Below are 23,728 nucleotides of genomic sequence, written 5' to 3'. Positions count from 1 at the left end.
GCTGCACTGATGAAGACACACTCCATGCTAGGCATAAGGGATGGAATAGAAAATAGATCTGCCAAAATCTTACTTCTTTTATATAAATTCTTAGTGCAACATGTGAACCATGGTCATGCCATAATGCTGATAAAAGGAGGTATTCCTTTACTTATGGTTGATCTCTAGAATTTGCTGCCACAGGAAATGGTGATGGCTGCGTATCTGGATGGCTTTAAAAAAGGATTGGACAGGGAGGAGGCTATCAATGGCCACTAGTCTTGCTGGCCATGTGCTGTCTCCTTTACCAGTGCTGGCATGGCCGCATACACCAGTTGCTGAGGAGCTTGGGCAGGCAGAGGTATTGCACCCATCCTGCTTAAGGGATCATGTGGGCAGCTGGTTTGCCACTCTGAGTTTTGACTAGTCAGACCTTTGCTCTGATCCAGCATGGTTTTTCTTAGGTACTTACAGGCTGTTGGTTAAAGTAGACCAGCTGTCACAAGCACTCAGATTATAGAGGAATGGCACAGTCAGCATTTCTTACCCCCTTCTGACTTTCTCAGACCAATGGTCAATGGATCAGGCTTTTGTTTACAGACAGCAGGATTGCACATAATCAAACTTACAAGTGTCAGGAATGTAATTATGAACTCTATGCCTTTGGCCACAGTTGTCTTTTATGAAGAATGTATTTCCATCTTTCAAAGAGAATACAAAAAGCCATTTATCTTCCCAAGGTCTTCTTGCTGTAGCATGCCATACAAGTATTTATTAACACTAGTTCATTCCTTGTACATCAGAGACAACACAATGCTAAAGAAAGACTTCATAATATTCAATACAGAAATGACATTCAACCATAACAACTGAGACAAAGAGACTCTAGATGAGTTTGAGCTTCAGCTGAAAGTAAAAACTGACAAGCAGCATCTGTCGCTGAAGTGAAGTGACATGTTTCCCATGCTAGGAGAGCATCTGTTGAAGCTGAAATGCAGTGGGCACAGGAAGTGTTAGGTATATCTTCTTCCTCTACCTACTGCTTTAACAGAATAGCAGGGTTTTACATGTGACTCACATGGGACACCAGCAACACAAAAATAGCTGCCTTATCCACAAGAAAGGTCATGTTTCTCTTTATTCACGCTCTGCACTCACTTAGGAACCTGTGTATTTTACCCAGAACAAGAATCAGAACTGTGTTTTCGCCAGCCTTCATAGGCAGTATCCTACCATGTCACTACACAAACACACAGTACATTGCACTAGAGTAAGGGACTTTTGAACAACACAAATAGGAGTAGCTGGCATGACAGGGTTTTTGGGGAAATCCCACCGCACAAGCTAAAGCTATTGGTGTTGTGCTAGGACTCCCTTATTTAATTGTAGGACACTGCCTTATGTTTTTGAAAGGTCAGCTGTTCTTTCTTCATCTCAGAATGCTAGGTTTAACCCTATATCTGCAACCCCTGCAAGTAATATTTTAAATATTAATTTTAAAATATTAATATTTTAAATATTAATTTTAGTGATTTGTTGGATGATTTTTCAACAAAATAGAAGAAAAAAAGTAGAAAGGAAGGAAGGAAGGAAGGAAGGATGGAAGGAAACTATATAGATGTGCATATAGCAGTTTCAATACATTCATATGGTGTGTGCATGTGTGTGTCCATATAGGAAAGTACAGTTTTCTAACAGTTATAAATTTGAACAAAGGGAGACTAAATATCCATATATGTATCCATAAATCAGTGACTAAGGCTGAAAACTTATCCAGTTTGGATGGAAAAGGGCCTAGAACTCCCAGCATGTACCAGTCAGCTACACTGGCAGGGACATGCTGGGAGTTCTAGGCATTTTTTCATAGCATTGTGTCTTAATGTGTTCTGCAATCCCCCTTTTTGAGACCATGTCCAAACTATAGACCTCATGACCACAACATCCAGTCTAATGTTTGGACCTTTGTTCCCCCATCCCCTGTTTGTTTTTTCTTTTTCTTTCACTACCTACCCTGAGGTTCTGGAAAACCTGGGTTTTGGGAAATTCAAAAGTTTACACAAACCTTTGTATTATTTTAGTTGGTCCCTGTAAATGTATTGTTGAACTGTGGATTTTCAACATAACTTGTAATCCAACCCTGAGATCAGCCTTCCTGACCTGGTACCCTCTAGATGTGATTGTGATTTCCTTAAATCCTAGCCAATGGCCACGATGGCTGGACATTATGGGAATTTCAGGCTTAACACATGTCCAGGTTGGGAAAGGCTCAGCTTCCTTAGATATTGTTCTTGGACATGTTGACTCATGTCCACACTGAGGTTTGCCTGACACCAACCTTACTATCTTTTTGGTGCCTGATAAAGACCTGCAGGGCATTCAAGTAGCTTTTGGGGCCTGTTAGTTGCTAAAGGTTTGCATATTTTCCTTCTTTTTCTCTCTCTCACACACACCTGCTTAACATGTAGTTTTACGTTTTGTATAATATGTGTATGTGCATAATGTAACTTTTTAAAATGCATTTTGTGAACTGCCCAGATAACTTTGGCTGTTCGGCAGTATAGAAATTAAACAAACAAACAAACATTTTTCCTGCTTCAGTCTATTACTCCTTTGTGAGGCATTGAGGCCTTTCAGTACTTGACTTAATAGATATGTGGTTTGATCAGCACATTGTTAGATCCCCAGCATCCACCAGAATGGTTCTTCTGACTGGTCATCCATGTCTCAGCTCAGGCTTATGAATAAGGAAGTAAGAGCTGTTGTGTAATATGCATAAGTAAACAGTCTGTATTTATATACAAGATTAGCTTGTATAATCTGACATTTTGGGTAGTACTATGGGTATCCTATTGCTGAAAATCTCACTATTCAAAAAGGTTTAAATCTTTATCCCAATGTGGATTTTTAAACATCCATTTCCAAAGCTAATATGTAAAATGTATGATCCAGTGCAGGACCTTCAGTTCAAACACAGTCAACTCACAATAAGATTTGCCACTACCTATGAACTGAGACTTAAGAGAAAATAAATGTTAAATTGTGATGCCAAAGGGGGGCTTCCCCTTTTCATTTTGTTTTGTTTCAGTGATATGATGACAACATGAAACATACTGGCCAGAAGTGAGGAAGAAGACAAAAGGAAATATATTGAGCTAATATTTAGCTTACATTTCAGCATGAAGAAATAAATTGTACTGTAAGAGCAAATGGGAGCTTGTGAAAGGCCCTCAGCTTGACTGCTGCTTGTTAAGCCCTCATTCTGAAGTATATGTGATCAGGTGTTCCCTTCAAAGATTATATGAGACATTCACACAAATAGGAAGGCTTTGGAAACTTTATGCTAAGGATAAACCTGGCTTCTGAAGAAGATAGAGCAGAAAGAAAGGATGGTGTAGGAAGGAGCTATTACAGAAAGCAATAGATTGATAGACATTCTGCTATGAAGCTCTTAGCCTTTTCATGCCTTAATGAAAGGCCAAGCGAAGTAGTAACTGAAGTAGCCAAGTATTGCAAAATATTTTATTTCTGAAGTGAGTTGCTCCCCCATTCATACAACCTGCTATTCCAGAAAGTTACTTCATGTTAACAGTACTGTCACAGAAACAAACCACACAAGACAGTGTCAGAGTCCTTCCAGAGAGAAGAATTTATTGTAACAAGCCGATTTAGGGGGCCTATCGAACATAAAAGGAGAGTCATGGCCAGTACTATGTTCAGCTGCATATGGAGCAGTCCGCATGGCTCCTTCAGTTTGATGGATGATAAAAGTCTAGCTCAGATTTGGCTCTGACTATACATAACGAAGACTTATCTTTTGGCATGTATCTTGGTGTACACCATCATCCTCTCCCACTGGCATACAATCTCCTCTAAGTTCCTTTTCAATTATATTCAAAAAAGGAAATAAAAGACATTTCTGTCCGTTCCTCTTCCCTTTCTGCTGGTGAGCACAATTGAGGCTGCTGCTATGCTTCACAAACCACCCACTCCTATCTTGTTCAAGGGCCTTTTATAGTCTATGTTGCTGCCTTAGCAGCTGCTAAATATATGCCTAGGCAAAAAATCATGGCAGTGGCAACATGACTCCTCTGGAGGAAGCCTTCGGTAACATAGCCCCCATTCATCAGCTGGAGAGCATGCAGATCTGATTAGGAAGTGATGATCAGGAAAGAAGAGGTCACTAGATCACGAACTTATTTTTAACCAACAAGGTTGCTGCTTTCAGGTATGGATCTATGACCCAAATCTCATAACTTTCAAGAAAGTCAACAATCACTCTAAACACCTCACCCCAAGACCTCTGTTTCAATGGAATACCCTTAGTGATTGTGTGCTATCTTCTAGGAGGTTAAGTCATCCCTGCTTCAAAGGTGAACTTTATTCAGTATTCTGAAAAGCAACATTGAAAAGTTAACCCTAGAAACATCTTCGCAGGGGTGCTGGCATCGTACCCTAAGCCACCCTATGAGTGATGTATGCCACTTGGGGTGTTCATGAAACAGTCCACAGTGCATGTGACAGACTGGGCTTGCTATGACTTGACTTTTGCTGTTAAAACTTTGTATTATTTTTGGAGATCACAAAAACTGACTCCCTGTCAGCTCTGTCCAGTAGAATATCCAGGATTTTGGATTCATATGTCCCAGGATTCATATGTCCCAGGATCCCCTAAGTTTCTTAAGTAACCAAGAGTTGATAATACAACAGGGTGCTGCAAAAATTGCAGGATACCTACTAACAGGGGCTCTGAGCGCAACTCCTGTCAAGCACCCATCAGCGGAAATCTCTTTGAATGTCTTTTTGCTGCTATTGGAGGGACACTAGCAAACTGAGTGGGCACTGGGGACACCTAACTTCTCCCTCCAAAACCAAAACAGCCTGCTGTGAAAGGGATAGAGGATTAGTCCTTTTTTGTAAATAATAATCATTTGAAGTCTTGTAAGCACCTGATAGATTGGCAACTATTTAGTGCTTGTAAAGGGGAAATCCTGAAAGGTGGGTTGAATGAGTGCAATTATTTGTATACATTACTGGGACTGAATTATTTAAAAACTGGATGGGACCACGACCAACAGCCCCTCCAAAGTATCACCAGGGCGCCTTTGACGGGCAACTCATACAGCCCAGTGCATGCACAGTAATATATGCAGAGCTGCCAGGCTCCAAGTGCTTTGCCATCAACTGAAAAGGGTTAAGATGGCTTGTTGCTGAGGGTGGCTTGCTGCTTCCACAGACCCTGTGGGAAGCAGTCTCTGTGCACACAACATGACAACCCACTGTGGCTAATTTGAGTCAAACAACAGAACCCACACTCAAGGGTTGTACATGGGTTGAGTGTTAGCCATTGCTGAAGCGTAGGCTGCTGTTGAGATGAAGGTTACTGTGTCATCTGGTCCCAGATGCATGAATAATCCACAGCTTGCTAACTAGGAACAAGCCAAAAAGAGAACACATGTTTGTTGCTGAGTTGTGAATTGTAGGTTGTTTAGCATGGTTTATTATGTCATCTGGAACTGGGTAGCAATATAACCCATTTTTCAAGCAAAAGTCAATGACATTCCATACTCAACTCCTGATAGTGGGTTATTGTATTCTATGCACTCAGTCACTAACTGCATTCTTGTAATATTTTTCACTTACAGTTATTTTGTCAAGAAGATTCTTCTGATGTAAATTTACTGCGCTACATCTCTGATCTCCATTATTCTAAGAAAATAGTCTCTGGATAATGTCTTACAAGGGTACATACATTCACTGGTATCCCGAAAAGAATAGAAAAGACTATTGTACTTTGCAAGCATTTTAATAAAAAGAAAGGCTGCATCTTCCATGTTTTCTTGAGTGTATTTGCTTTTCATAAAAAAAAAACAAAAAATCCCCTTAGGTAAAACATTCAGGTTTAAACATTTTTTGCCATCGTGAAATAAAACTAGTAGATTAATTTCTGCCCTTCGGTGACACACCTCGCAGGTATCAATTGATGTTAAAACACTTTTAAGGCAAATATTTTAACATAAAAGTTACCATTATATATCAAGCCATTAATGAAGATCATTAATATTTAAATGGATGTCATAGCTTTTCTTGCTATGTGGTATAAAATCCAGCTTGCAAGCTAAAAAATAAAAATACAAAACAAATCACTCTTGCACATTTATGTTCACCAAGTCTGTCTGGTATTTTTAAAACATGTATACCAGTCTCCTCCTCAATACTTGGAAGGAGACTGTAATAAAAACCATTATAACTGCATGTATTTACTCCTCAAAAGCTGTGGTTTCCTAACTTCCTGCCTCCAGGGAATTAATAGGAAGAAAGGAAGCTGCCTCAGAACGACTCAGACCATCCACTCAGAACCGTCTATTCGGATTGGCGCTGGTGCAGATTTCAGGTGCAGAAAGGCTTCGAGCTCCTTTATGTATTTTCTGAACTTAAGAAGCCTCCCCCCACCTTGCCATCTGCAATATGTGTGCCTTGTACATGGAAGAGCTGTCCTGAGATGTCAAGGCATATGGTGGCAGCATATAAATAATAGCAATAAAATAATAAATAAATGGAAGAGGATTATAAAGCATGTTCTAGCACATTCACAGTTCTTCACAGTTTCCCTGGTCAGTCCTGCTGCCCACGTGAACAGAGCATAGGATCAAGAACACTCTCCTATGTCTGAAAAGAGAAGACTGGTATATCAGGGAATGTCCAAGTGATATCCAGAATAGTAAAACATTGCTCTAAAGCAGAATATTTAAACAAGCTCCAAATTCAGGAAGAGAAATGCTCTGGTTCCCCACACAAACATTTGTCTGCAGCAATTACACTAGGCAATGTATTCTTAGTATTTCTACTACTTATCCTTATTTCAACCTTTATCATCAGTGTATACGCTGCCTTACAGATATGCAGACATTTTGTTATCCTCCAGAGAACTTATAAGGTAGCAGAAGAACTTGATGAGCAATAGGAAAGGGAAGAAAGAATACAAGAAAGGAAAGCGTGCTATGGGGATGAATGTAGCTTCATGTGCTTCAGGTCTGGCTGCAGATGAATGAAGATAAATAGAAAAACCAGAGCCATGTAGCGAAGGAGGGTGTGAGGAACAGTTTGAAGAAAGGGACAGCGATGCAAATGTGTACATGTCCAGGGAAGGAGCTGCATGCACAGAGAGCAGCAAGTGAAGACATGAGAAGCTGTGAAAGAGAACAAGAGGACTTTGGTCTACTGAAGGTTGATAATGCGAAGGAATGGAGGTCTGGAAAAGATTGAAATGAAAAATACAGGCTGAGAGGTAAGATGAAGCAAGGTCCTGGGCACTTTGTTGAATATAGAGTTTGCTGAATATAGAAGTTAAAGCACATGATGGGATCTAAGGAGAGGCATCACATGGTTTAGATGGGAGGAGAGAATAACGTTAGCAGCAGAGTGTTGGACAAAGAACAAGGGATAGGAGCAAAAAAAGGCAAAACAGTAAAGATAAAACATAGCTAGACCATAAAACAGTTTTAAGCAAGGAGTGAAAGAAGAATGGGCAGAATTTTGTAAGGTTGTACAGAGAATATTGTCTCCATACACTTAGGCAACTGATTGAAAGTGGAGATGCAAAGGATAGGTTAAGAATTCAGTCTCAAGATATGGTGGGTGAATTATATTTAGGAGGATGGCAAAGGAGTGAAGCCAAGGGTAGAGAGGTACAGCTAGTACTTCCATCACTGAGGTGGTACTGATAAGGTCACCCAGGAAAAGTGTGTAGGGAATAGCAGGGGATCATTTATAAAAACTTGAGAGTCACAAAAATAGAGGAAAAAAGGGCAGAGAAGCTTTCTGTAGAAAAGTCAGAGTAATCTGAATGAAATGAGAAGAACCAGGCCGAAACAGTCATGGATACCTAAAGCACAAATGAAGAGGTTGATTCACTGTAATCAAAGGCATTAGAGATGTCAAGGAAAGAAAGTACAAAGTAGGTACCTTTGATCTGTCAGTGAGATCATTTGTAAGGATACGGCAGTTTCAGTGGAGCGCAGAATGTGTTAGGCAGATCGCAGGAGGTAAGGACTGAATTTGGGAGAGAGAAAGTCATGCTCCAGAAGTTTGGAGACAAAGAAAAAGGGCCAGACTTGCCAGTACATCGTAGGTGAAAGAGTTTTTAAGAAGCTGAGATTGGATATGCACCGACTTTGGATAGAATGTGCACCTGTACAAGGTGCCCTGAAGAGGTACTCTAGTGTACAGGAAGGCACAAACATGCCCATTTTCATGACAGACTTCAGGCTTCCACAATCTAGTCTCTTTCCTCTTCTATTCTTATGTCATGTTCTCTTCTACAAAGTTCCTAGTTACTGAAGGTCACTAAGAAATAAACTAATTCAGCATCTTGATTCATGAAGGTATGTTCTTTGTCCTGATAAGTGACAATGGAATATGATCAGAGTAATTTCAGAATAAGCATTTGTTCAAATACATTCCTGTTGAGCACAGCATGCAAACCTGTTTAAAATGTTTCTAGTGTGGAAGATTGAAGGCAGGGGATTCTTAGAAAATAATGAAGTGTATTCTTAATGTTGCTTTTCAGCCCAAATCTACCTATAGTTTAGTTATACACACCTAAATCAGTTCAACAAAGCATTATAGTAGGATAGAAAAGTGTGTACAGAACAACAATGAAAGATGTCAGCTTTTAGCATTCTCAGAAATCTCCACTTTAGTAAGCTACAGCGTCAACATAAAGAGTTAGAACAGAAATATTCCAGAGCAAAAAGCCAAAGTTTAATAAGATAAAGTTTATCTACAATACAAATCTAACAAGGCAATGCAAAAAATGAATTCAGAATATGATTACAAAATTGTGAGAACAGGCACAGCAATGGCTGTATAGGGCATTTACAAGGTTCATTTCAGAGAGCACTTACTGAATCTGGGTCTCTTTGTTGTTCAAGAAAAGCTGAAAATTCCACCAGCCTTAGTTTAGTTGTTCCAATAGAGCGACCTTGCCAAGCAGGAACTGAGGGTGCTGGAGCTGATGCAGGTTCAAACCCTGAAGGACAAAGAGTCATCCTTATAAAGTCGTTAAATTCTTTGCTGATCTGCATTGTGTTATTAATTCTTGTAAATGAGCAAACCTTGATGCCAGCTGACTCGTTATAATTCTTATTACAAATTCAACCATTTTGACATTTTCTCTGAATAGATTCCAAATATGGACTTGGTATATTTGTACAATTTGTTTCTTAAACCTTTTCCTAAAAGTCTATTTTTATTCCCATATCTTTTTTCAATGGAAATAAAATGAAAGACAATGTTCTAGGGACTACGCAATTCCTGCATTTCTTGCAAGTATATCCAACAGGATCATTCCAGTATCAGAACTCCACTGATATTTTCAACTGTGCTAGTGGCTTTCCATTATGCTTGTGCAACCCACTGTATAAAGAACTAGACAACAGGAGTTTAGCAAGAGTTATGAGCAATCAGTTGCCTTAGTATAATGCACAACTGCTTGCATAAATGTAGCTTTAGTTGGATCCTTCTCTTACACATATTTCAGAATCTCAGTTCTGCTAATGCGATGTCATTTGCTTTAATGGAATGACGCAGTTGGATGCTGCCCAGTGTCTTTAAGCAGTGCTTCTCCAAATGTTCTTATTTGTCAGCCAAAGAAAAGAAAGAGAAATATAGCAACAAAAATGGAAATACAATGACTCAAAATTATATAGATTGACTCAGTTTGAAGAATGTGCATCTATTGCCAGTTACTTTTGCATAGACAACAGAGAGACCAGTAGTTATGGAAACTGTTATAAGAACAGTCATGGAACCATAGTGCTGCATCAAACTAGCAGTAGTGCCACCCAGCCCACAGTCCAGTAGGTTGCTAACTGGACTAACTGGCCTCTCTGTCAAATGATGTGCTGAAGTCAAGATATAACAGGTCTGTCCTTACAACAGGAGTGAGGCTACAGTGCTTGCTAGTAGAGTGTGGCCACCAAATTGAATATTCAACCGCGATTAGGGATTGTTGTGACATATGACCTGGAAAGGCAAGGGTTAAACAACTTTTTCATAATGCATGAGTTGTTTGAGGGTTCTTTAAGCTTCACATAATCCACCTTCAGCAGGTACACATGATGTGATAACCTCAAAGTGGGGGTTGCATATAAAGTTGGTGCTCATGAGCAATGTGGCTCATTGTGGTTAAAGAGACCACAGCATCTCACAGCATGTTTTCTGAACTCAGTCATTAAGTTCTCAGCAATTCCGTGACTTCTAAGGAAAAGACTGAGAGCTTTATAATCAGCTGTAGAATCTTCCCAGGCACTGATGGCAGACTGAATGAAAGATAGTCAGAAGACAGGAACAACATTTGCCCTCCTCCAGTTTTCCAGTACCTCACTCATTCTCAAGGATTTCTCAAAGAACATGGATAGAGGTTCCAAGAATTCATCCACTAGCTCTTTCAGCACCCTAGGATGCAATTCAACTGCTCTAGAGCACTGAACTCATTAAAAGTGCTTAGTAATTCCCTGATCATCTCCGTCAAGGTCAAGCTGAACTCCTACCCCATTGCCTTTTTGTTACACATGCCAGATGGGACACAGATTCTTTCTGAAAGATGATGGAGCCTAAAGAGAAATTGAACAGTTCTGCCTTTTCTTCAATACCCATCAGCATTTTGCCATCTTCACTGATCAAAAGTTACATGCTTATGTTTTTGAATATTTCTTGTCAACAAAGTATGATTTTCAGCATTAGAAAGGCCAGAGTTGTGTGCATTCTTTCACTGGTGCTCCTTCAATGAAGGATTCTAGTATATGCAGCACACTACTGCTATGCTCAGAAGCACAGGGGTGTCTTATATAATCTGCATAAATATTTTATAATCTCCAATGAATATGCAAATAATCTTGTACAAAAACTGATTTACATACATATTTATTTCTGGCAATTGATTACAGAGACTATCACATTCCCTTGTATATTTTAATATGTGTTTAAAACGACTACAACTGCTTGAAAATGGGGTGATACTTTTAATTAAGGATGCTTATAAGATGCCTATAGGAAAGAGATCCCTCTTGAGGCACCTTATAAAGATAATACAACATCAATAATATGCAGTTAAATTCCAATTATCAACTTGAAACTAATAAAAGGTTAAACAGCAGGACTAAAGCAAACCAGATATAAACATTAAATTCAATCAAATAAAAATACACAGTAACAGTCATTTCAGTCAAGCAGTTCCATAAAATCCTTAAACTCCCAAGCCTCTGAAAACAAGTTTTTTTTTTGGGACACTTCTGAAGGAATGCAAAGACTTCATCCAAGAAACTTAAAACAAACAAACAAATTTGTAAATGTTACCTGAAATGGGGGTTGCGACTGTTGGCTGTATAGGGTAGGCCTGCTGAACAAATGGTTTGATGCTGAAATAAACCATTGGACACTGAAATCAGATGCTGTTAATAAGAGCATGTTTTATTCTTAAGGTAGATGCTTTCTTTTAGAGTACAACAGTATTTTTATAAATTTCCTCCAATTACAGGGTTTTTCAAGCAGATTGATTTACTTTACTTTTAAACCCCCCCAAAAACCAAAGTTACTACTGCGGTCACCCTATATGGTGACCTATGTTGGGAAAGAGACAGGAGGATGTGACCCTGTTTATATTCCTGGATTTCCCAGTGGCTTTCAAACCATCAACCGTGTATTCTTCTGCCTGACTGGCCAAGTTGGGAGTGTATGCATAGTGGTATTGCATTGCTTTAGGTCCCTACTTGGTCAGTTCTAGAAGGTGGCACTTGTGGCATTCTGCTCCAGCCCAGCATGGAGAGTCCTCAGTGACTGGTTCTGTCCCCCATGCTATCTAACATTTACGTGAAAGACCTGATAGAGTGTTTTGGCATAGTGTTGGCATGCTATGTGTATGCCATGTGTATACACATCAGTGTATGCTGATGACACGCAGCTCTCTTTCTTCTTTTAATCTTCTTTGGCTTTGGGTGTGCCAACCTGGTGTCTGGCTGCAAGAATGGGCTGAATCAGGGCTAACAAACTGAAGCTCAATCCAGACAAGACTGAGAGTCTGTTAGTGGGTAGTTCTTCTCAAAAGATGAGGTTACACTCCCCCTAAAGGAAGTAGTTTTTACCCTGGGGGTGCTCCTTGAGTCATCTTTATTGCTTGAGTGGCTTCCATGGCTCAGAGTGCCTTCTACCAACTTCAGCTAGTAGCACAGCTATGCTCCAATTGGGGCAGGAATGCCATTTTCAGCAATCTATGCTCTGGTAATTTCTAAACTACACTACTGCAATGCATTCTTTGTGAGGCTGCCCTTGAATACAGCTTGTACAAAATGTAACCACCAGATTAATAACCAGGACCAGAAGGGTCAAACTCATAATATCAATTCTGGCCCAGTTTCATCTGTAGACCCATGTGGCTTAGCCCCACAATCCCTCCCAGAAATCTATCCAGGCACTATGACCAAGGTCGGATGCCTGCCTCTGACTACCATCTCCTAAGGAAGCTTAGTTGGTGATGAGGAAGGACTTATTGGTGGTGGTGCCCCAAGTATGGAAAGAGCTCCACCCTGATGCCTGCCAGGCACCACCTCTACTATCCTTTCAGTGTCTGGCTAAGACTATGACAGGGCATTTCAGCCCTGTATTATATTGCATGATGAATTATAATAATTATGATACTTTAGTGTTATTTGTATGTTTGTGTTGCATTCTTATTGTATTTATGTGCTGCTGTACGCTGCTCAGACAGCTTTGGTTATTGTGCAGTATATAAATAAAATAAATAGCAAAAATAAATAAGTCCGCCCCCCCCAAAAGCACTAGTAGGAGCTGATACAATATATTTAGTCCCACATCTTTATTTCCTTGGGGAAAAGGCAGTTACTTTTATGCCTATTTTGTGAGGATTGTGAGATTTTCAGATAAATTTGTCAGGGTGTAGGGCTTCAGCATTTATCTTACTGTAACATACTGTAGTAGCTAGAGGGTTTGCATGTGCTGTTTACATTACCATTTCTCCCCCCATTTTGTCCTTGCAGGTTCTCCACTGCTTGAGCTTTCAAAAAACCCTCCTGGAGGACTAAACCAGAACCTGGGCTGCTCCCAGTTGAATGCCTGAAAGCTGAACAAGGTTTTTGGGTTTGTTTTTCATTGAAATTGCAAAATAAAGACCACACTCAAACCTATCTTCCACCTCCTTACAGCAAGATAAGCACTAAAGCCTTGCACCTTGACACATTTATCCAAAATTCTCACATATTCCCACAATTTTGATGCAATTTCTTTTCACCCTCTCCCTGCAATGAATGACCAAAAACAAATAAAAGAAATTCAACACAGAGCTAAGCATATTGATTAAAGAAGATAAGCTATGATAAGAAAATATATGGTGCAAATCATTCAGCTATGTACACACTAGAAAGCCTTGGGCAAATCAGCAGACTCAACCCCCTTTCTGTAATATGAGGATAATAACAGTAATCATCTACATTACAGGATTTTTGTAAGGAAATCAGTCATAGTATACATAAAATTCATAATTATTCTCATTATAATACTGAAAGCAAAGGAACACTGGACAAGATATGTGTCATATCTTGACACAGACAAATTGGGATATTTAAGCTGGGGACCCTTCCCTTCTGGTATGGCAAATACAGATAGAAGCTGTTTGAATTGCACAAATGAGGATGGTGAGCTCATAGAACAGTACAGTAGGAAGGAACCATTGGGTCCAGTGCAGGACTCCAAGCTAAACCATCCCTCCCAGATGCCTGTCCAACTGCATCTTGAATGCCTCTAGTGTGGGAGAGCCCACAACTTCCCTAGGAAACTGGTTCCACTGTTGTACTACTCTACCAGGCAGGAAATTTTTCCTGATACCCAGCTGGACACCTATATGTAACTTGAGCCCATCCTTCTACATCCTGCACTCTGGGTTGTTTGAGAAAAGATCCTGGCCTACCATTTTGACAGCCTTTCAAGTACTTAGGCCAGTATTCTGGATCATAGAGCAAATGAACAAAACTTGGTATAGGAAATGCTCGCGCCTTTCCAGCAGCTGACCACAGAGATGTCTTGCTGCATATGACTTGCTGCTGTCACCTCAACATGCTGTGTGGCCTGAAGCAGCTCTCAGGATTGTGACATCCACTCAATTCCTTTCAGTGTATTTACATGTTTATTTAAACACTGCTTGCCTTCTTTTTAGCCACAGCTTCCAGAGTGGCAGATACAGACATATAAAAACACATTACACATTCCAATGAATGCCTAAACTGAGAGATCCCACCATGATTTGAATTCAGTATTTGACCTGAATATTAAACCTAACTGTGAGGAGGCTAGGCCCATTACTCTCAAAATACCGCTTTTCAAGCTGGAGAGTTCAGACTCTGAATTTGAGCAAGTAGAAGAGGAGGCGTTAGAATGCTTTACAGAAATGTCAAGGTTAACAAGCCACAAGATCAGCTAAGCAGCTGGGAGAACCAGATGGCCCCTATTTCAGAGGGAGTCACTGCAGAACAAGGAGGGTCACAGGGGAAGGGTTGTGGATTCATCAGCCTAGTGGGTTGTTGTAAACATCCACTGTTCCAGGAGTCTGGCCTATAAGCAGCACGAACCTCCCTGAGGGTGGAGCCAGCTCTTTTGGAAGGACGGGATGAAGAGAATTCCATTTATAATTAATGCCTGGTGAGGGCAAGAACTAACAAAGCAGTGGTAGGGGTAAGCAGGGTTTTTCTTACAGGGTTTAACCAGTCTCCCTCATCTCCCTTTAGAAACTGCACCCTACTAGTCCTAGGATTATACATATTAAGGACAATATGCTTGAGATCTGCTCCTGATCCAATGCAGGAACTAATTTCTGAAAAAACTTGATTCCCACTCCCCATACTAAAACTCCCCTGCATAGTTTGATCTTCCCAACACAGTGTGTATGATTCTAAGGAAAGGCAGTATCACAGAAAAGCAAAACTATGCTTTGAAAAATGTCTAAAATTCAGGAACTAATATTAACTACAGAATTCATTCCTGTTATACAATTGTCTATTCTTTTCCAGTTTGCTCATTACTTGCCCCAGTTTTTTCCATCTTGCTCATTATTTGCTTCATTTATAGCCTCTGGTACTGAATCACTTTGGCTAGATACATTTCAATACACAAGCAGCACCATATATGTATACAACTACATATGCACACATAGGTAGAGAAGCATAGTCTTATTTTCCAAACTTACTCTTGTGAAGATCCAGGCTGTCCTGTCTGTATCATCCCTGGCCAAAACTAGATGCAGAAAAAAGAAAGACAGAAAGAAAGAATCTTTTTAAAATTGCTTTATTTAAGAGCATACTTCCTCCATTTTTCCCACCAAAGAATGTTATAATGAGAGAGGGAAGAACTCTCTATGCATAAATTAATTGATCTACTCCTTGTTTCCTGCCAATCATCATTCTGAAATGTATTTTTTATTGCAACCAATTAACTTACTCCAGGTGCTCCAGGAAATGTAGGACGGGGAATTCCTGGCAGGCCCAACTTATTGTGAATTGCTGTTGCAGACACTATCTGAGCTGATGACATGGCTGCCATGTGCTGGAGTGCTTTGTCCTTTGCAGTCTGATCCTTTAACATGACAATTACAGACAATCGTTAATACAGAGGGCACAACAAATCACACTGAGCAAGCACAGCTAGAAAGCACATATGCTAAAATTAAAACAGCACAGGAAATGTGAAAAATAAAAGCATACCATGCAGAAATAGGTAGCATAGGAGCAAAATACATTCAGATTGCCTCCAGGCAAGTTCTCTGCTCAGTATTATCTAGACTCAGTTTAGCTCCAAACAGAATTCTCTATTGCAAAACAATAGGGAGTCAACTGAATCAGAACTGAACAATGCCCTTTAACTTCTTTTTTCCCCCCCCCCCCCCCCGGTCCAAATACTAGAACATCATTAAGAATTATCTGAAAGCCTTTATTGAGCCCATACTGCAACACAACAGCAACAAAATCAGGTTACTAATTCAGAACTAAGATTTGGCTTTAAAAAGTAACTACCTTGAAGGGGTAATAAGGGTCACTGGCCCCAGGCAGATGAGAACATAATACTATTATGTGGGAGGATTTTTATGCATGCTTGAAATTCATCTGCTTCTCTATGCAGCCCACTTCAAGGGCTGGGAAGCAGGCATCCTGCTGCTTTAAAAGCTGGGTGAAGAAGGGCAAGAGGACAGACCAGCAAAATACTGCTCACATGCTGTAGTGCAGTGTTCAGCTTGTGTCACTCTCTGTGAGCTGTTGAAACCTGAGGCAAGGATAGAACCCAGCTAAAGTTGCATAGTTTAAATCCTGTTGATTTCAGCAGGTGAAAGTGTCACATGTGCTTAACCCTTCCATTGAAATCAATGGAATTTCACAATACCTTCAGGATCTGACCCCATAAAGTAGGGACTCCTGGGAAGAACCATATATTGTGAAAACTTTAATTTGGTAAGTGTACCATCCTATGTATGTTTAGACAGAAAAAAGGCCAACAGCATGGCTGTTGTAGGACTTTTCCTGTTTTATACAGGCAGAGGACTGCACCCAAAGTGATGCTGTTCAAATTCAACGGGGGGCTATGTTCAAGGGAAGATGGAGGCCGCTGGTTTCCCCTACATGATCAAGCAAGGATTGCAGGCAGCTGACTCTGATTTTAGACCTGGAGGGCAAGTTCTCCTGGTTAGGACTCCCTGAAGCCAGTGGCTGGAGCAGGAGCCTAAAGTACAGCTTTCTATACCAGGCAGCTAAGTTTCTAGGACACAGCTAGGCACTGTTTGGCTTGCCATATATTGTTGAGTTGTAACTCCCATCAGATCCAACCAGCAAAGCTGGTGGTGAGGGAATTGTAGTCCAACAGCACCTGGGTTGCCTATCCTTGTTCTAAGACTTCTCCCATCATTGTAATCAAGATCCTGTAGAGGACTCTGAGGCTTGTGAAGAATATAGCCCAGGACAGCTAATCTAGGTTTGGTTCCAGCCTCGGACCAAGAGTCCAAGTTCATGCCCAATAGTCCCCAACAATGAGTTTTACCATCACCAGGTGGTAGGACTTAGTAGCTTTCAATCTCCCACCCCCCCCCCCACATCTCATAGCATCAGGAAAGCTGTTTTAAAATAGGAAACAAATATTGACAAGCCAGGTTCACGTCCTACACAGGAATGGAAAAACACCAGTTTTGCTCAAATCCATGGTATGCCCAGCACACACCTACCTAAAGTTTGCATAGGTTCTACATGCGAAGACCTGGAGGTGCATACAAATAATGTAACTATGTGGGAGACTCTACTGCATGGGGAAAGCAGAGTTTGGTTCTGCAATACGGTGTATTATTCACACACACCAACACAGTCTTCAACAATGCAGAATCACCCCATGAAGAGGTGGCTCATATATGGCTGCAGCTTTGTAAGAAGGTTTCTGTAAACAGTGGATACAGGGATCTATGCTGAACAGATACTGGCCAGGCACAATGTTATGTACAGATGGAACTACAGTACCTGCCCCAAGATTTTTTTCTGGGATAACTTTCTTGCTGCTAGGGCGGACAAATTTGACTTCAGCAAAATTAAGGAGATTTAGGCCACAATCTTATACATATTTAGATGGGAAAAAAAGCCCCACAACTTCCTGCACTTCTGAGGAATGGTGAGAATTGTAGGACTTTTTCCCATCTAAACATGAATAGGATTGCAACCTTAAATGGCTGTTTATGTAATATTTCAGACCACCAGTTTTCTCACCAGAATAAATTTTGGATATAGGACATAATAATGAAGGGAACACAAGCACTAAGAGGCAGATTCATGGCTACAAGCAAAGTCACAAGCATGCTGGCCAGGAATGCATGCCATCCAATACAGTATACAAATTCACACACATATTCCCTCGAAAGCCCATACATAGTAATGAGAGAGAGAGAAAGACAGAAGAGAGAGAAAGCAGCTTTGTCATTTGAACAGCTCCTTTAGAAACAGCACAGGCTAACAGTACAGTTAAAGCTAGCTAAAAAAAAGTATATATATCTAGATATCTATACATCTGCCAAGCACAGCTGAAGGACATAATATTAGCTTTACTGAAAATACTTACCATGCTTGTTACCTGAGTGTAACAACAAAAAGTTTGTTAAAAGGCTTCTGCACAATTCAATTTCTTAGCAAAATATTCTACAGCACAACTACAAAAGGAAAATGTTCCTAATCATTTCATACAAGAGTTGGAAAAAATTATTAATTTTCACCAAGAATCTGATTCATCAAAAGAACAAAAGCACTAATCACCTTCATGCCTGCCATAATGATAAAATTAATGCCCCTCTGATAACAGTCAGGACATCAGACTACTTAAAAACCTGCTCAAACTTCTGTATTAAAAACTACACATTGTCTATTTTGAGCTGGCATATTGGGGGTCTGGCAGCAGAGGGAGCAGCTGCTTCCAGCAGCATCTTCCCCCATCCTGTGCAGGATGCAAGAGAGAAACCTGATCAGGTGTTAATGTTCCAGAAGCAACTTTAGCACCTGTGGACCCATCTGTAGCTACTCCTGCAGAGTCACAGGGGAACTGTCTGAAAGCAACATGGCTGCTGAAGAAACTGTGCTTTCAGCAGCAGCAGCAGCAGCAGCAATGCTGTGAGAAATCTACTTATTCGAAACATGGAGCCAACTACCTGACCTATTTTTGGCTCCTACGTTTTGGGGTCATGCATTTTTATTTTAAATGACTAGAAAGGGCATCTTCTTCAGAGTGAAAAAATGGCCTTCCATTTCTGAACCCAATTTTAAATAAAGGGCCTTGTTTGTTTAGTTCCTGCTGCAAAGGATCTCACAGCCAGAGCCTAGTTATTGCAGCAATTTGAATGCCAGGGTATTCAGTCTAGGAGTTAGACCTACAGATTCTGCTGCATAGCCAGAAAGGGCAATGGCAGCCCTAACATAGTGAAATCAGCCTTTGGCCAATCCCTTCTGTGCCTTCAGAGCGATTTGGACACTAGCACAGACAGACATTCGCTAGGTTTTGTTTCATTACTAGATTCTATGACACAGAATTCAGTGTATCCTGCCAAAAATATGGCGTGTATGGAGATATTTGTGTTGGGCAGGAGTGACGGTGAGGTGAAACAGCTAACACAACAGTAGAATTTGTCTGTTATTTCAGGAAAGAATTTCCCATCAAGTGACACTTGTGAGTTGGTTGTTAATCCAGTTTGCTTGAGCTGGTTGACCACTGTGTGAACAAAATGCTGGACTAGATGGACCTCTGGTCTAATCCAGTATGGCTCTTGTTGTGTTCTTATTCCAAAGCTATTTCTTGCCTAAAGAATCTTTGGCAAGGTGTGCCTTGTTTGTTAACATTGCCACTGATGGCACCCTATAATCTGGATTATGTAATTAATTTGTAAAGAAGGTCATGCATGAAGAAGTCTGACATATTCATTAGGAGTCAATGGGATTAGGTAGTATCAATGGCCCCTGCCTGTCAGTCCATGATTTTCTGATCATATCAAACTTACATAATAAAAAGGGAGCTTTACTTCCTCCATTCATATTCAGTAATTTCTGTATATAGCTAATAACAACTGATTAATCACATATTAAAATGCTGCATGACAGTTTGAGCAGCCAGTGAAGAAGACTACATCCAATTAAAACTGGATGAGGAATTTAGGCAAGAAGATTAGCAGTAATTACTGAAACTGGAATTTGGCCAAGTTACATGACTTAACACCTTTATTCCTCACCTTTGAGTACACTGGGATCTTTAATGAACACAAATGATCAAGGCTTTGACTTCCAAAGAAAATTAGTGTCTGTTTCTACTGTCAGTTATGCTGCAGTAAACATGAAAGAGCTTAAACAGAGTTAAATTAAATTATGAAATCACTAGTGCAAATGTGAACAGAAATTTGGATTACGGTAAGAGCCAGAAAGAGATAATGGTGCCATCACTTCTAATGTTATTTTCTTCCATTTAAAGAGTTCCTAAGCTAACTCTCATCCAGTATTAGTCTAGCTCAACCTTTTTAAATCTTCTGAACAAACAGTAATGATGATAGCAGTAACAAAAACAACAGCAATCTGAAATATTTATTTTTTAATGGGATGTTTTAGTACTACGTATTTTTTGATCCATAAATTCCAGAGCTAAATAACAACTAAATTACAGACTAATCTGGATAACATTTTCCTTCCCAAAAGAAACATTATATCCAACTTCTATCAAACTTGGGACTCTTTTTATTATTGGCTAGAGAACGGGACTTCGCATAGATTTAAATATGTTTTTAAGCTATCATAAAAGAAAAAGGTTGTGGGAACTGACCCAGCAGGCCCGATGTTTTTGTTGATTGATGTTGTTTTTAGTTGTTCTTTGTTCTTTAGGATTATAATTTCAAATAAAACTTATTTTAAAAAAGAAACATTATATCCAGCCAAATCCTAAGTAGTAGGAGGGCTCTTTACATAGCTCTGGTACCTGTAAATCCTCTTCAACTTTTGAGAAGAGGGGACAGGATTTAGGTTGCAATCCTATTCCTGAGAGTAAATTCCACTAAGTTCAGTGGGAATTTCTTCTGAGTAGAGGTGACTGGGATTATGCTGTTAGCAGGGTATAACACATGAGGTCTGAGCTCTATTAGGCCGTGGAAAAAATGCTTGGAGGATTATTGCTCCATTCAGATTCCTCTACCCCAAGAAAATCCCTGTTTTTGTAACTGTTTAGGAAAGGCAAGATCCCTAGGATGGACAGATATTTGTGCAAGTGGAAAAAGTAGACTCAATGGATGGCACTGGCTCACTATCCAAGTTGCTGCTTCTCTGCCGCCTGCACCTCATGCTCAGCTCTACCTGTAACATATGTGGTACCCCACCTATGGAGGGGTACGGAAGACATAATAGCTGGCCTTGTTTCACACCTTCTATGCCTTGGACTGAAATTGAGTATGGAGTTTTTATGTACGTGGTATTTACAGTGGTACGGACACAGATTCTTCTCATGAAAGAGTTTACACATACAAAAACTTAACTCCATGCTGCCATCCAATACATGGAATTAAGACATGGTGCTGTTTCTTCCTCACATTTTCTCTGCTCAGAAAACTGAACGTGAGGAGAATGCTCACCAAGAAAGGGTACTGGCATAAGGTTCAGAGAAATCGAAAAGATTTCCTGGAAGAACAAACAATGGGGTGGTAGAGTACTCATACTATGATGGTACAAAAATGGCCATGGAAAGATGGTGGAATGAGAGAGATGATGTTTCATCAGCAAGATGGTTTCATGCTTGTGGAAGTGTTCACACTGAGGCCAATCAAATGCTTTCTGGAGAACCAGAAACATGGTCTCAAGGCACAGCCCTCTCACACTACATGTCTTAGCCTTGGAACATGAAAGCTGCCATTTAACTGTCATAGCTAATAGCCCAATAGGCCTATTCTCCATGAATTTAGCTAATTTCTCTTCAAGCTATCACATTCTGCAGCAGTTGATTTCATAATTTCATTATGCACTGTGTGAAGGCCTTCCTTCATCTTTCCCGATTCCACTGTCAGTGAATTTCACTGGATAGGTAGACTAATAACAGCCTATGTAGACTATATAGCATGGCAGTAGCATGTGCCATCCCCCATTTCGGCTACCCCATCTCTCAACTGTGTTGTATAAACCTGCCCTGTTGGGGCTATTTATAGGCTCAACAAGGGTCCTATTCTGTGCTGCAGAGATATAGAAGGCTTATCCCTCAAAATACCCCACTGGGCTGGGTTTGCATGATAGACAACCCACAGTCAAGGGTTGCTTATTAAAATTACAGCTGGCACCACACTGCAGCTCCTCAAGGGCTAATTAACCGACAATAGTGTACTGTGTTATCCAAGCCAGGCCTAAGTAAAACTCTCATCCCATCTCCTTCATGCTTTTTAATTTTACAGCCCTCATTTATATCTCCCTTTCATTATCTTTTCTCCTCTAAGTTTCAAAGCTGCAAACACTTAAGGTTTTCTTCAAATTAAAGGTATTTCAAACCCCTGGGTATTGTGGTTGCTCTTGCAGAGTCAGAAAATAGGTTTGTATGAGATAAAGGCTGATGAGAAAAAAATATATGTGCTGCATGTAAAAATGAACTTTGGGCTAAAAACAGGAAGGCGTTTGTGTGTATAATAGGATGTGCATGGTCAGCGTCTTCAATCTGCAGTTCATAAGATTCTAAGGCTACAACTGTTACTAAGTTGATAGCAATATTTTAATGATTTCTACTTGTTTGTAAATTGCAAGCCATTCAAGAGCATTAAGCTATATGCAAAAATATAAGGTAGACAAAACATATTTTAATGAATCAGACCCCAGGTTTCCATGTGTAAGCTACTAGTTCTGAAATAATTGTCATACAAGAGGAACACAGTCAGTGCAAGACATTCCATTTTTAAAATCTGTGACCAAACTTGCTGTAATTTTATATTGCAAGAAAACCAAAGACTCTGGGTTATAATCTGCTTGAAACCATCAGACATTATGAAATAATTCAATCATCCCAACCTGTTCTAATGAAAATTATTTTGCATCCCAGGGAGATAAAAGAGGCATTCAATATAACTTTTAGAAAGCTGTCCCTGGTATAAAATACAGACAACATAAAACACTTCTTCAAAAATAATGAATCCTGTAGTACTATATATATATATATATGTATGTATGTATGTATGTATGTATTCATTAAAACCAAGACAGAAAGTTAGCAAAACATAACTTTTAAAAAAATGATGTGAAGCCAAAGAAACTGCAATTTGGTCTTAAAATGAATTTTACAGAAAAGCATAAAATACTAACATAAAATAGTTTCCTAATAAGTAATTTTACATATCTTATTTTTGCTCACATGTTGTATTGAATTGAATAACCTTTGAAATTATTTGTTGTAACTAAAAAAAAGATAAACAAACCATGGAAGTATACAATAGTTCTGCACAAAAGACAGTTAAATAATTGTAGCCATGATCTCCAATTTGCTTATTATTACTGAAGACGGTAGTAAATACAAAAGCTGGCTATTTCAGCCAGGCAATAGCTAATGCTAATAGAGAATGCACATTCAAAGCTGTCCCAACTTGCTGCCTAATGAGGAGCAATTAATCCATCTTATTGTATTTCAAAATGCAGAAGACTCCATTCACATCAAAGGGAATTTTTCAAGGCTTTTATCATTGTTCTTTTTTTTCCTTTCTCTCCTTTATTTTTTAAAGAAGCTATATAGAGCTATATTTAGCATCCTAACTGTCAACAATATTTTCATTTTACATGCAGGAAGCATGGAATTTATCCACTAATGGATTTTAAAGCACTGCATAGTGTAAAAAGCACTGCATACTGCACACTGTGAACTGTAGGCATTTTTAAATTTTTTGTCCTTTAATGAATTTTAAAATCATGTGCTAATAAATACTGGAAATCAAAGTCAAAGCTTTAGCGATTCCAAGTATAAAACTACTCTCTCAGTATCGGTACACCTACTCATATATTTAGAGTGTGTTCACAGCTATAAGTAGGATATTGTTTCACAATTTGGGAAAGTCAGTTGTTATGGTACACCAGTGCAAGAAGAGAAGATGCAGCATTTCCTAGTGGAAAATAAAAGCTAGTACTATTTCTGAGGAAAAAAATCAAAACGTATTATTACAGTTTTCAGGAAATCTCAGTCA

The 23,728-nt window shown here is 39.6% G+C and overlaps 1 protein-coding gene across 9 annotated transcripts in view; it reads right to left on the bottom strand.

Moving 5' to 3' along the window:
* The window catches only part of TEAD1 (TEA domain transcription factor 1), a 231,230-nt gene that overhangs the window by 44,381 nt on the left and 163,121 nt on the right, over positions 1-23,728 (bottom strand). For 5 of the 9 annotated variants that reach the window (XM_044425625.1, XM_044425623.1, XM_044425622.1 and 2 more), the window contains 5 exons: positions 18,127-18,138; positions 15,481-15,615; positions 15,230-15,276; positions 11,335-11,396; positions 8,883-9,007 (listed from right to left, as the gene is read on the bottom strand). In XM_044425625.1, coding sequence (XP_044281560.1) covers positions 8,883-9,007; positions 11,335-11,396; positions 15,230-15,276; positions 15,481-15,615; positions 18,127-18,138 — 381 coding nt within the window. The remainder of the gene's footprint in view (positions 1-8,882; positions 9,008-11,334; positions 11,397-15,229; positions 15,277-15,480; positions 15,616-18,126; positions 18,139-23,728) is intronic. The other 4 variants (XM_044425626.1, XM_044425627.1, XM_044425628.1 and 1 more) reach the window with 1 other exon arrangement.

The sequence above is a fragment of the Varanus komodoensis genome, unplaced genomic scaffold (genome assembly GCF_004798865.1).
Source record: "Varanus komodoensis strain SLA01 unplaced genomic scaffold, ASM479886v1 scaffold16, whole genome shotgun sequence".
NCBI classification, from domain to species: Eukaryota; Metazoa; Chordata; class Lepidosauria; order Squamata; family Varanidae; genus Varanus; species Varanus komodoensis.
This window is presented reverse-complemented; position numbering and strand designations above follow the sequence as displayed.